This window comes from Apodemus sylvaticus, chromosome 5 (genome assembly GCF_947179515.1).
Source record: "Apodemus sylvaticus chromosome 5, mApoSyl1.1, whole genome shotgun sequence".
Lineage (NCBI taxonomy): Eukaryota > Metazoa > Chordata > Mammalia > Rodentia > Muridae > Apodemus > Apodemus sylvaticus.
Genome location: NC_067476.1, coordinates 164,245,344 through 164,258,018, shown reverse-complemented (window position 1 = coordinate 164,258,018; position 12,675 = coordinate 164,245,344). Strand labels below are relative to the sequence as shown.

Sequence of the window (12,675 nt, the reverse complement as noted above, 5' to 3'; positions counted from 1 at the left end):
GAGCTTCCATTACTTTAATCCTGCCTGACATTTCTTGCTATTTGCTGGCCTCACGGATGACGTACAGATAGAACGCTCAGACTGTCAGCACGCCTACATACACTTCCTTTCTTACTGTAATTGCCTATGTCACCAGTACCCAGAAGCCCTCACTCTCCACTGTGTATCCACTTCTGTGACTACCTTATATGGGTTCCATCCTGTGGGCTGTACTGCTGTGCCTGGCTTTCCTCAGCCTGCTTGGGATTCATCTGTTTACACTGATGAGTAGTTTACCATGATGGTGATGAGATACCAGTTCTCATGTGCTTACTGTGTGGCTACTATACTATTTGTTCACCCATTTTCTTTGCAATGGATGTTTGGGTGGTCCCAGGTTGTCATTATATTAAGAAGTGCTGCTCTGGAGGGTTATGGTGTGCATACCAGCTTTTCATCCTAACATCTGGAGGGAGAGGCATGAGAGTGAAGGGTTCAAGGCCACCCTCAACTACATTTTGAGTTTGAGGCCAGATCGAGTGATGTGAGACTTTGTCTACCTGAGCTGGGAGGCAGCACAGTGGGTAAAGTGTTTGTCATGTAACGATAAAGACCGGCGTTCAGAACTCTAGCACCCATATAAAAGCTGAGAACTATCTATAACTCCATGAACATTTTCTGCAATTCCTCTCAGACAAGCAGGTCCCCAGGGCTAGCTGGTTAGTCAGTCTAGCCAAACTGGCAAGCTCCAATTTCAATGAGTAACCATATCTCAAAAAAAAATCAGGTGGAAAGCAATAGACATCAACTTCCTGCCCCACAAACCACACATACCACACACAAATACACCTCACATACCACCATACACCATCACTACACATATACACACACACCACACCACCACACTCACACCACATACACACACATAAGCATACTATCACCACCACACACATACAACAAACACACACACCATACACACACACATACACACACATACCATCATCACACACACATCACCACCACATACACACATACACATACCATCACCACCACACACACCATCACCACACATACACCACACACACACCACATACCACACACATAGATACACACCACACAGACACACACCATCACCACACACATACACACACCATCACCACACACATACACACACCATTACCACATATACATACATCACCACACACACATACACACATATTTCTAACACATATACACACATACCATCACCACCACACATACCATACACACACACTACACACACACACAGCATCACATACATATACACATACCATCACCACATATACACCATCACCACATACACACCATCACATACACACCATCATTACATACATACCCCCTAACACACACTAATATAATAATTTAAAAAATAGTATCTACATATTTCTATTGGGAAAATACACAAGACTAGAGAAGACTTGAACACCATTGTTGTCTGCTGGCCTGGCTAGCATTTCTAGAACCTTCTCTAAAACAGCAGAAAGCATGCTTATTCTTTTCAAATGTACATGGAACAGTGGCCATGATAGACCACGTGCAAGGCTGGAAAGCAAGTGTGACAGAATTCATGACTGTTTTTTCCTGACTAGCAAAGAATCAACTAGAACACCATGTCTGTGATTCAAAGGAGTTTAGAGAGTATTTCTTTCCATCAGTGAAACATATTTATAGCAATTTCTGCCACACTAGGAGATTTATTGTTTAATATGTTCTAAACCCTCCACAGGGGAAAGCCTGATCCAATCAGACACTCTGGACACTTGCTTTTTTGGTTCTTATTCTAGCAGCTGCTCCTTTCTTATGGCAAATACTTGTAAAACAAAGCTTTCTGTATTGATTGGAAACATCACTGTGCCTCCACCTCCCGAGAACACGACACCCTGCTGCTTCTGGCACTAGTTCATTAGAATAATCTAGAATGGTCTTGTTTTAGACTACTGCTGTGTGACTGCCTGAGACAGAGGGAGGTTGCCGGTTATCAGTCTGCTCATATCATCCGCAGTCCTTTGTAGAGGTCTCCATGAGTACCTGGAAGTGTTGTGGTCCTTAGACTATCCTTTGCCCTCATCCTGGATATGAGATGTGTTTCCGCTCTGCCCCCTGACTGCTACCTGGGAGTGTTTTGTCTGGGTAGTTTGGGCTGTAGGTTCTCCCAGCAAGGATTTCTTGAGTGTTCCCACTGTCTTTACCATATATGACACTAAGGACATATTTCACCACCCTCCTATAGACTCTCATGGCTCTGTCATCAGTCTGAGATCTGAGATCTTTCTCTGATGTTCCAATCTTCAAAGTCCTGTTACCTCAGGATACCAGTGCTCCATTTATTACTGCCTCTCTCCTCTAGGCCTCATCATGAGGCTTCTGTCAACGAATTCCCCACATCTCTCCCGACTCGGGCTCCTGGACACCGCGCCTCTGATCCTGCAGCCTGCTGATGGCTTCGACAGCGTTCTCAGGCTCACGTCTCCTGATGACTTTGTTTCTCAGTTTCTTTTCCACACACCATCCCTTCAAGCTGCCCTTCATTTATTCCTGTTATTTTGGGCTTCATGTTATTAATATCCTTCCCTGCCTCCGTGGCTCACTGTAAGTTTTAAAAATTAATAGACCAAAGAAAACACAAGTTCCTCCTCATCTGATGCAGACTGTTCATTTGCCTTAGTGTTTGCCTTGGATGTATCCTTTTCTTTGCATGCCCTAAGCCTCTATAACAATGCTGTTCAAGTTGGGCTGTGAATGTACATCTCTGCACATGTGTAAATGTGTTTTAGAATGCACATGTGTGTATGTGCACAGGTTCAGAAGGAAACTATTCATTGTCTTATAACAGCTTCCTGAGGATCAGTGCTGTACAACTATGCAAACACATGCATATATATATATATATGCAGTGACACATGTACATACAGACATGCATGCATGTAATCACATGCACAGGGACACTTTTACGTGTACAGCATTACATACAGAGACATGTGTCCACAGGCATGCTCATAGAGACACATGTGTACAGACATGTTGTATACAGGCATTAATACACACATGTACCTGTGTGTCCACATATGCACATATATGTACCTACACACATTGAGTTGTGGTAGACTTTCCTTTAGTCAGTGTCAGACATCTCTTGTCCCTTGTCAAAACTCTTACCCTTCCCTCAGTGATATGGGTTCCCTTTTTGTTTCTGGACTTTTCATGCTTAGCTACACAGATGGGAGCAATGGGCCAATTACTTAATATTTGTTGAAAGAGGAAATAGACATTCCTGACTCTTAGCTGGGCCAGGATTGGGAATGCTGCAGGTGTCATGAATTCATGCCATTCCAGACCCTTGTCTGACACAGACAAGGATGGTAAGGCAGGAAGACTCACATGATCACTCTAAGGATGGTGACAGACCCAGGGCTGAACTGAGGTGCTGTCATGGGGCAACCTTATTCTGAGACACTGAAGACAAGGGGCCAAAAATACCAGGTCTTAAAGCAGCATCCCTATTCTGCAAGCCAAGCACAGAGGCTGAGGGAAGTGGAGGTGATCTGGACTCCTTGAACTGGGGATGGGGTGGGCCAGGACAGAAGCAAAAGGGACTGAAAGAGACAATAGGGTTGAAGTGAGGGCTCTGTTCTGAGGGAGAGACAGTGAGGAACAGAACCCTGGGAAGAGCCTGGCAAACGAGACAGCATGTGCAGAGGCCCAGGGGTAGCCACAGGAGATACCCTGCTGTGCTCTATAATTGGCAGGAGGTCTGGATTTCACCCTTAGAATGACAAGGATTCCTTAGAAATGAAAGTGTGCCCAGGTTTGTGCCGTAGTGGGGTAAAGAACAGTGAATGACCACGTAATCATCTGCTGCCATGGGTGAAGGATGAGAAGCCAGCACAGCATCCAGGCTGAGTCGTGAGGTCCAGAGGAAGGAGTCTGGGCTTAGTGGAGGCTCAAGAATCCTCGAGCGTTTGAGTAAGAAGGTGGTGTGAGTGTGGAGACAGCTCCCAGCAGTGATCAGACACCTCACACAGGCTGTTGAGCAAGAAGTTTATGTGAACCTAGAAGTGCTACATAGAAGGGGCTTGAGGAGGAGCGCCACCCTCCTCCCTTCCAACTCCTGCCACCTCAGGGTCTTCCTTTGGTTTTCCTTCTCTGCCCCTCCAGCACAGTTGTTCTTAGTGTTGAGACAAAATTATGGATGATGGTGCTGGGGAAGGACAGGGCGAAATGAAGTGGCAGAGGGAAGGTCCTGGCAAGAGAGAAGGGCAGACACAGCTGGACTGCAGTCTGGGAGACCGTGTGGCCTAGCCTCCTGGCACACTGAGCTCAGGCTTCCCCAAAGTGAAAGAATCTAAGGTCTCCACACCCCAGCGTTTGTTGTGACAAGAAACAGAGCAGAGCCTTGAATTGTTCTCTGGTCTCAGAAGCAGGGACAAGGCTGTACTCACACAGGGCTCTAGCTTATCCATAGGTGGCTCTCTACTCCTGCCACTCACTGTCACACACACCCCTAAGCCCCTGTGCCTGCTGAGTCTGCTCCCACATGCCTCCAGCTCCATCATCTATTTGAGGACAATGCTGTTGCTCCCACCTGTGCCACTATGTTTACCCGCACTTGTGTTCACAGAGCTCACCTGAGCTTATCTGTATTCATACCCCACCTGTGCTCATTGTTCCCTACCGCACACTTGCACCTAGAAACACCTCCGTAGGCAGGTTTGCACATGGGAAGCTTGCTCAGCACATCTTGAGAAAGGGAAGAGGTCCTCTGGTGCTACATGCTGTCTACCTAGTTTCAAGTCTATCACCCACACTCAAAACCTCCACAATGCTCTGTCTCAGACCTCAGGCACTCTTGCCTGGGCAGGTGTTCACTGGAATGCATACCTGAGGTCAAGTCTCTGTAAACAGCCCTTCCCTTATAGGGCTTCTCCAAGACCCGTGAGCACCCGCACTCCTGCAGATGAAACATCTCTCCCCCCCCCCGGCCCCCCCCCCCCCCCCCGTGCTCCTCACACTTACAGGCCCAACCAGGGTCTGCAGGACAACCAGCTTCACAAGTACCAGCTCCACCCCACCCCACTCTCAAGGGCAGGGCCTCTTCTCAGATGGAGATGGCACCATCTTCCACTCTATCACCATGCAGGTCTTCTCCCCTCCAACTATTCCCTCCTTCTTGCCCCATGGCTGGCACAATGACAGAAATTCACCTGTTCACTCCAGGGGTTCTGGGGTCTGCACCTCCTGCAGTCTAGGGCTGCTTATGTGGCTGATAGCCACAGGCTCACCTGAGAGGAAAGGGGACATTTCAGGACTGGGGATGTAACAGCTTCAGCTTCTTTTCCTCTGACCTGTCTGTCAGAGGAAAGCTGGGTCCTCTTGGGTTGAGCATGAGGTTCAACCCTTGGTTGAAGGCTAAGTACTTCTGACACCAGCACATCATGTCTTTGAGCCCCACGTAAGGTACCTTAGTGTGGGTTTGGCTGCCAGAGTAGAGACTTTATAACTTCTTTTTGTTTGTTTGTTTGTTTGTTGTTTTTTGAGACAGGGTTTCTCTGTGTAGCCCTGGCTGTCCTGGAACTCACTCTGTAGACCAGGCTGGCCTCGAACTCAGAAATCTGCCTGCCTCTGACTCCCAAGTGCTGGGATTAAAGGCATGCACCACCACCACCCTGCTGACTTTATAACTTCTAAATGAGACATTTCTGGGGTAAAGGGGCTAACAAGGAGGGATGTGTGTGTGTGTGCAGAGAACAAGACACTGTCTATATCTAGAATCCCTTCCAAGAGCAGGAAGCCTGATACCTTGATCCTCAGGGTGGAGGATATGTCCCCAGTCTCCAGGAAGTAGAGCCTCGTGTAATCCTGGATCTATAGATCTGGGTCTGCCTAGCTTGGCTGTCTCTGCCATGAAGGGCATTGGGGGACGAGCATTCTCATGCAGGAAGGAATTCAGCTTCAGGACATGTGCTGGGGAAGGAGACATTAGATGGGGCCCAGCCTCACCAAGAAGGGTGAGGCTGGGCAGGGTAGGTTTCACTCACTACGTATGGCTGACTCGCAGGCCTGGCTCACCAGCTGGAAGATGGTGGCAAGGGACTGTGGCTCTCCCTAGAAGGAGGACATGATTTGGGAATCCATGACAAGTGTCACAAGGGAGTCCCAATCTCCATATTATGGGCCTCACCCACCTTCTCTCCTGGTTCACCTTTGGACCCTGGTAGACCCTGTGGCAGGAGGTAAAGGAAAAAAGCTGTCAGCAGGCAAGGAGCTACAGACATGGCAGCATGTGGCAGACTTGACTCCACATGGGCTGATGTGGTGGCAAGCTCCAGAAGTGTGTGCCCTCGGTTCCAGCCCAGAATGGGGAAGGGGAGCTGGACATCCACAGCAGAGACAGTTCCAAGTGGGAATGATCTGCAAAGAATCTATCCCAGCTGTTCGTTTTGTGCTGGGGAGTATAGGCAGAACTCCCAAACAGCTGAAACACTGTCTAGAGAACAGACCCTCCCTTGGCCCATGAGGCAGGCCTGAGCCAAGAAAGCCACACCATTCTACTTATTTTTCCTCTATGCCCACACTATGAAGCCCACTTCAGGGTCTCTAAGCAGATGAAACTCTACTCCCCTTGACTGAAGATTAAAGGTGACCTTCCAAGGAACTGGATCCCTATAAGTCAACTGCTGCCTCCGTCCAATTCTGTGCCCCATGGAAGCCACAGGAAGCTCTGAACAGGCAGATTTTCAATCAGGGAGCCCCTGAACCTGAGACTGTACAGTCCCTGTTGCGTGGCTACTTTGCTGAAGGTGTGTGTGAGGGGGTACTTACTGTGGGACCCACAGCTCCTGGGGGTCCTCGCTCCCCATTGGTGCCCCTGGTCCCTGCCAAGCCCTGGAACCCCTGCAAAAATGGAGATATCAGAGTTTGAGCCCCCAAGGAGTCTATTCTCCTGTCTTGGCTTGATATCCACAGTTCCAATGCCCAGCATAGTTAATTCTATATACTCCCTGGCCTTGCCCTCCTCACTAGCCTGCTTCAAGTCCTATTCCTGAACCACTGCCCATAGAAGACCATTAATCTTCATCCAGCACCCAGGGCAGACCCTCCCAGACCCTCCTCCATCATCTAGGACAGAACCCTACCGATGCTCAGTACTCAGTCTCATTCTGCATCCAGGGTAGACTATCCGCCCCTCACCCAGCACTGAAATGCTCCCTGCTAGGCTCTGGGTTCTCTGACAGAAACAATGGGATTCCCCCAGACCCAGAGGGTAGTCCTTGCAGCATATCCTGGTGATTCTCAGCTGCTAGACTTTCTTTCCTGAATAGTTCACTGGGTACAGAGCTCACAGTGAAGACCTTCTTGGATTGAGGAAAGGAAGTCTCAGGGTGAGAAAACCCCAGCCTTCCTGCAGGTCACAGGCTGCCTTTGATATCCTAGCTTCTAGGGACTCTGACAGTCAGTCTAGACACCTAAGAGGGCCAGCCAGGAGCCCTGGCACCCCTTCACTGTAGAGTTACGGTGCAGGTATGATCAGGCCTGCACAAGGACTCCTTTCCATAGGAACCTCTTCTAGGAACAAAGAGCTTTTCCTGGGGTAGAGTAGGGATGTCCTACTCTAATCAGTACAGACATTCTGATGCCCAGCAGAGCCCTGGGAAAGCTGCAGTGGGAACAATTCCTTCCTCCACAGTGATGCTTAGTGCCTTTCCCCAAACTGACTGTCCAGTTCCAGGGAGCCTTGGGATTTGGGTCAGAGCCTACCCTTGGGCCAGGTGGTCCAGGCAGGCCAGCAGGTCCCTCCAGTCCTCTCATTCCCTGGTGAACAGAAAAGGGGAAATTGAGATGGGAGCTTGTATCAGCCCACTTTCTACAGTGACTACATCCCCTGACAGAGTCTTCTCATTGGCATTCTCTTCTGCCAACTTGATGCCCTTTGGGTCCAGGCTAGTTCTACCCCAAGAAGGTGACCTACCCTGGTACAGTGAGATGTACAGCTTGCCCCAGCTCTGATTAGAGTAGCCGCCTCCCTTCACCCCACCTCGGGGTGACAGCATTTACCCTCAGTGTGGGCCAAGATAGCTTTCTTCCTAGCCAGGCCTTAGGAAGTAAGGCAGATGGAGTCTCAGGTGGAGAAGGAAGCCTCCACTTCCTTGCTCTCTGTAGCCTCTGTCTCCAAGACTCTGCCTGGGCCCACTCTCTCCCACTCACCACCCACTGGGCCTGGAGTCAGTACCTTTGGTCCCTGTAGGCCAGTTTTCCCAGGGATGCCTTGTTGGCCAGAGAGGCCCTGTGAGGGAACAGAGATAGTCCACCAGGCAGAGCCAATGTCATAGGCGAAGGAGGGTCCTGCCTATGCCCTCACCCTGCCTTGGCCCTGCCACATTACCTGCAAGCCTGGGAGTCCCTGCTCCCCCTTCTCTCCTTTGGCTCCTGGTGGCCCCTGGAGGGGAAGATGGACTGAGAGGTAGGGAACAAAGACAAAAGGGAAGAAGACATTTGCAGAGCAGCACCTACCATGGGTCCCTGGACTGCACGGCCCTGGGTCCCTGGTGACCCCTGCTGACCTCCAGGGCCTTTGGGTCCTGTTTGTCCAGGTGGGCCTGGTTCTCCCTGGAGACACAAGAAGGGATTGAGAAGGTACACCCTCTGTCCCTTACTAGTCACCCCCTGCCCTCGGCACTCTGTCTAACACTTTGTGCCTACCCTGAGTGGATCCTGATGAGACCTTATCTGTAGGGAATAATTAGCCCCTGATCATATATCCAGCGCCATAAACAAACCAAAATGAATCCAGGATCTGAAGCTAATTCCTCCACCCAATCCTGGTTCTCCTCCTCTGCTCTGGTTCCAAAGGGGCTTGGAGAGGAAATGTGCACAGAAATCACCAAGAGGAGTTTACTGGGCTGATCCTCGGAGAAGAGAGGTATCTCCTTAAGCTCTGAAACCCTAAACACTAACCAGTTCTCACAAGCTTTAAGGGATGTGTGATGCCAGATGTTTAACCTGAGATTACGGGGAAACACTTCCAAACTTTTTTTTTAAAAGTAAGCAAATCAGTGCTCCAAACATGATACAGCAAACTGCTCAGTCTTATTAATGCACAACTATAAATAAAATACTAGCATGCAGAACACTGCCACATACTAAAGAGTGATGAGGTCCATCACCATACTGGCTTCCTAATGATGCAACCTAAGTACTTAGCATGTGGGAAACCAGCAAAATTAATAACAAGTAGCTTCAGGAAGAAAATTGCCTGATTGTGTCCATAATCACTGAACAAATGATACATTTATTTAATGTCTGTTTGATTTGTTTTTCAAATTTTGAATAAATTAAGATTAAAGGAATTCAGTTATCACATGAAGATGAGTATCTGGTTAAGTGTCTGAATCAGCTCTGTGTCTAATGAATTACTATGAAGCCAAAGGGAAAATAAAGACATCTGTATTACTACATGACACCATTTGACAGAGTTCTAACTATTTGCTAACATCACTAGGCAAGAAAAAGAAAACAGTTTTAAACATTGGGCAGAAGAAGGAAAATTAACTATGCACATAATCTCATGTAAATCCAAAATACATGGAAGTAGATTGATCACAAATAAGATAAGTAAGCTGGATACAAGGATAACTCTCAGTACCACTTCTTTCTGAGTACAGCTATAACCTGAACTTGATCCCAATAAAAACAAGTGTATGGGTAAGTGAGTTCTATAGTCCAAAGTGAATAAGCAAGGAGACCCAGACTTGGCTGGCAAGATTGTTCGGTGGGTAAAGGCATTTACTGCACTAGCCTGGTAACTTGGGTTCCATCTCTGGAACTCACATAAAGGTGGACGGAGAGAATAGAGTGGTTCCCTGGCCTGCAGGTGTGTACATACAATCTGCTGTGGGTTGATCTGCCCATGTTAAAGTTGTAGGTATGGAGGGCTACTTCTGATGGACAGGAACAGTTTGGTCAGGCTGAACTCATAGCCTGGTGGACAAGCCAGCGGGGAGAGGTATGGCTACATGAAGGTGGTACTGACTAGCAGGGCTGAATCCTCAGGAGACAGACTAGAGGCTGGGTTTTCAAGGATTAGAAATAGATTTTCCCACCTCACACCAGCGAGCTGGGAGTGAACCAGCATGTGCAGGCCTGAAAGACATAGAAGTCCCAGAGGAACCAGAGGGTATCCACTTTATACTCTCAGACTGGGGGTAGCCTTTTACATTTTGATTGTATTTAACATGTTTGTTTAGTGTTTGTGGAGGTCAGAGGGATGACTTGAGAGTGTCAGCTCTGTCCTTTTATCATGTGGGTCCTGAGACACATGTGGTCAGGCCTGGAAGCAAGCAACTTCATCTGCTGCTATCTTTCCCACCTTGTGAGGTCATTTAAAACAGCCTACAAAATTCAAAACCCAGAAGAAACAGCAGTGATGCAAGCTAGACAAAAATTACCTTTAAAAGCTACATAGAAACAAGTCACAAATAAGGTCAGAGGGCACACAACTATTAGCAAGGAAATCACAAGTCACTTCAGTAGTACAGCTGATCCCAAACTAAAACAACCCACAGTAGGGGGCTGGAGGACACATTTCCAACAAGAAAATCTGAAAGCTTCTGAAAGACTTCCAGGCTACAGAGTGAGACCCTTTCCAAAACAAACTTAAGGAAAAAAAGTATAGTTATGTCCATTTTCCCCACCAGACTGCCTAATATCAGCCAGTTATCCAAGAGTGGTTCAGAGTGCAGCTGGCTCACCCTGGGAGAGCAGGTGCACATTGTTTAGCTTCAAGGGGGGACAGCTGGCACTGTGCATCTAAGGACATGGGACTCCATCCCTGAGAACACTGAAACTCTTGCAGAATGTGCCCAGATAGGGAGGAGCACTAAAGTATCTTTAGAGGGGGTTGAGTACTCACTTCACTCACGGAAGGCTGACTACTATACACATGTCCACAGTACAAAGACCCCAGTCAGTTCTGCCCAAAGGTGCACAGTCCTTCCCAAGAGGCACTGCCAGGGTTAGGGCAGGACAGGGTGTGGGGATGCAGTTTTACAAACCCTCTGGAGGGCTAAAAGGGAGGTGAAGGTCGAGGCAGGGGAGGAACATATCCCAGAATCTGCCACCGCTTGCACGTCTTGTACTCTGTACACGTGGCATTGTGGCATACCAATCTAGAACCAGGCAAGAACAGCACCTTGTAGGGCACCATGGGGATGGTACTGCTACCGAAGTATACTGCCTTCAACTTCACATTCCTCAGACTAAGACCCTCATCCCAACGCTCCCACAGACCTTACAGACCCCGACCTGCTCTATGGAATGAAACCTGTTCTCCAACTCTCAGCCAGAAGAAATTAATCTTGCAGCAGAATGCCATTCAGTTGTTTCATCTGTCAGACTATGGCACAAAAGCGCTGTCCTTTCCATATCAGACAGTGTTTGCTAAGACCAGCACAATCCCCAATAAAAGTTAGAGTGGAGCAAACACATGCGAAATGTTTCTAGAGTCTGCCTGATTTTGTCTGTGTGACACGCATACTGAACCTGTGGTTATCTCTGCTGCTTTAATACTAGGCAGTGTTCTGCAGGTTCAAATGGAGGGGCAAAGCACTGTCTATATTTGTCTCTGAGTAATTGCCTATAAACTCACTTTACTCATCTAGATTAACTTTAACGAGTCATTTTTTTTCTGGGCTGTTTGTGCCACCCCATTTGGTACAGATAGTAATTTTACATCTCAAAAAAAACAGTCATCTATACTCTGACATATCCACAGAGCTCTGCAGTCAGACCTTCTCTCTAACATGCCCACAGACCCCGTGGACAGCACAAACTCAGAGGCTAATCATGTTTGAAAACACTCTAAAACTCATTCTCCAGTGGATGGAGGAGTCAGCAAGTGTCTATGGAAGGGAGTTAACAGTGAACTGAGGAGCTGGGCAGCCTGGATACACACACTGGCCCTCCCCAGCCTCAGTTTCCCCATTTGTGCCATGTGGGTAATCCTGCCTCTGAGGGTGGGTACAGAACAAATATCCTCTAAATACTAGGTTCGGGGCCAGATGTCCAGCAGGAGATAGGGGAACACTAAATGATCCCTGGTTTCCCTGTGATAACAGATCCCTGCTTTTCTACAGTGGGGAGCCCTCCCCTGTGCTCTGAACGTGCAGGGTCCTTCCACTTCAAATGGAGGGGCAAAGCACTGTCTATATTTGTCTCTGAGTAATTGCCTATAAACTCACTTTTTTTTTTCTGGGCTGTTTGTACCACCCCATTTGGTACAGATAGTAATTTTACATCTCAGATCAGGTGCATGGTTCCTGTACTCCACAAGACCTACCTTGGGCCCTGGGTGTCCCTGCTGTCCTGGAGTGCCATTCCTTCCAGGGAGGCCCTGTGGAAACACAGATGGAACTGAGTACTAGCCCCACTGTAATCCTCCGCCACATTCAAACTCCCTCTGATCATCAGCTCCTCCAGCTATGGACTCCTGCCTGTGTTGCTGGGAGGAACAGGTTCCTCTAAGATGGAAGACGTTCTTACTGCCCTCCTTCTCATTGCTGGGCATCCAATGGAGGAAGGCAGATCTGGGGTCACACCCTGGGCCTATATACAGTGACACCTGTGGACCACCAAGTGCAGAGTGAGTGCTACTGACACATGTCC

General features: G+C 48.3%; 1 protein-coding gene across 1 annotated transcript in view; it reads right to left on the bottom strand.

Moving 5' to 3' along the window:
- Window positions 1–4,045: 4,045 nt before the first annotated feature.
- Col20a1 (collagen type XX alpha 1 chain) overlaps window positions 4,046–12,675 on the bottom strand; it is a 33,274-nt gene continuing 24,644 nt past the window's right edge. Inside the window, exons 27-37 of the mRNA XM_052184552.1 lie at window positions 12,350–12,403; window positions 8,527–8,622; window positions 8,399–8,452; window positions 8,246–8,299; window positions 7,774–7,827; window positions 6,838–6,909; window positions 6,201–6,236; window positions 6,054–6,120; window positions 5,815–5,979; window positions 5,220–5,297; window positions 4,046–4,258 (exon numbers count right to left, since the gene is read on the bottom strand). Of these exons, the coding sequence (XP_052040512.1) occupies window positions 5,224–5,297; window positions 5,815–5,979; window positions 6,054–6,120; window positions 6,201–6,236; window positions 6,838–6,909; window positions 7,774–7,827; window positions 8,246–8,299; window positions 8,399–8,452; window positions 8,527–8,622; window positions 12,350–12,403 (726 nt within the window). The 3' untranslated portion in view covers window positions 4,046–4,258; window positions 5,220–5,223. The remainder of the gene's footprint in view (window positions 4,259–5,219; window positions 5,298–5,814; window positions 5,980–6,053; window positions 6,121–6,200; window positions 6,237–6,837; window positions 6,910–7,773; window positions 7,828–8,245; window positions 8,300–8,398; window positions 8,453–8,526; window positions 8,623–12,349; window positions 12,404–12,675) is intronic.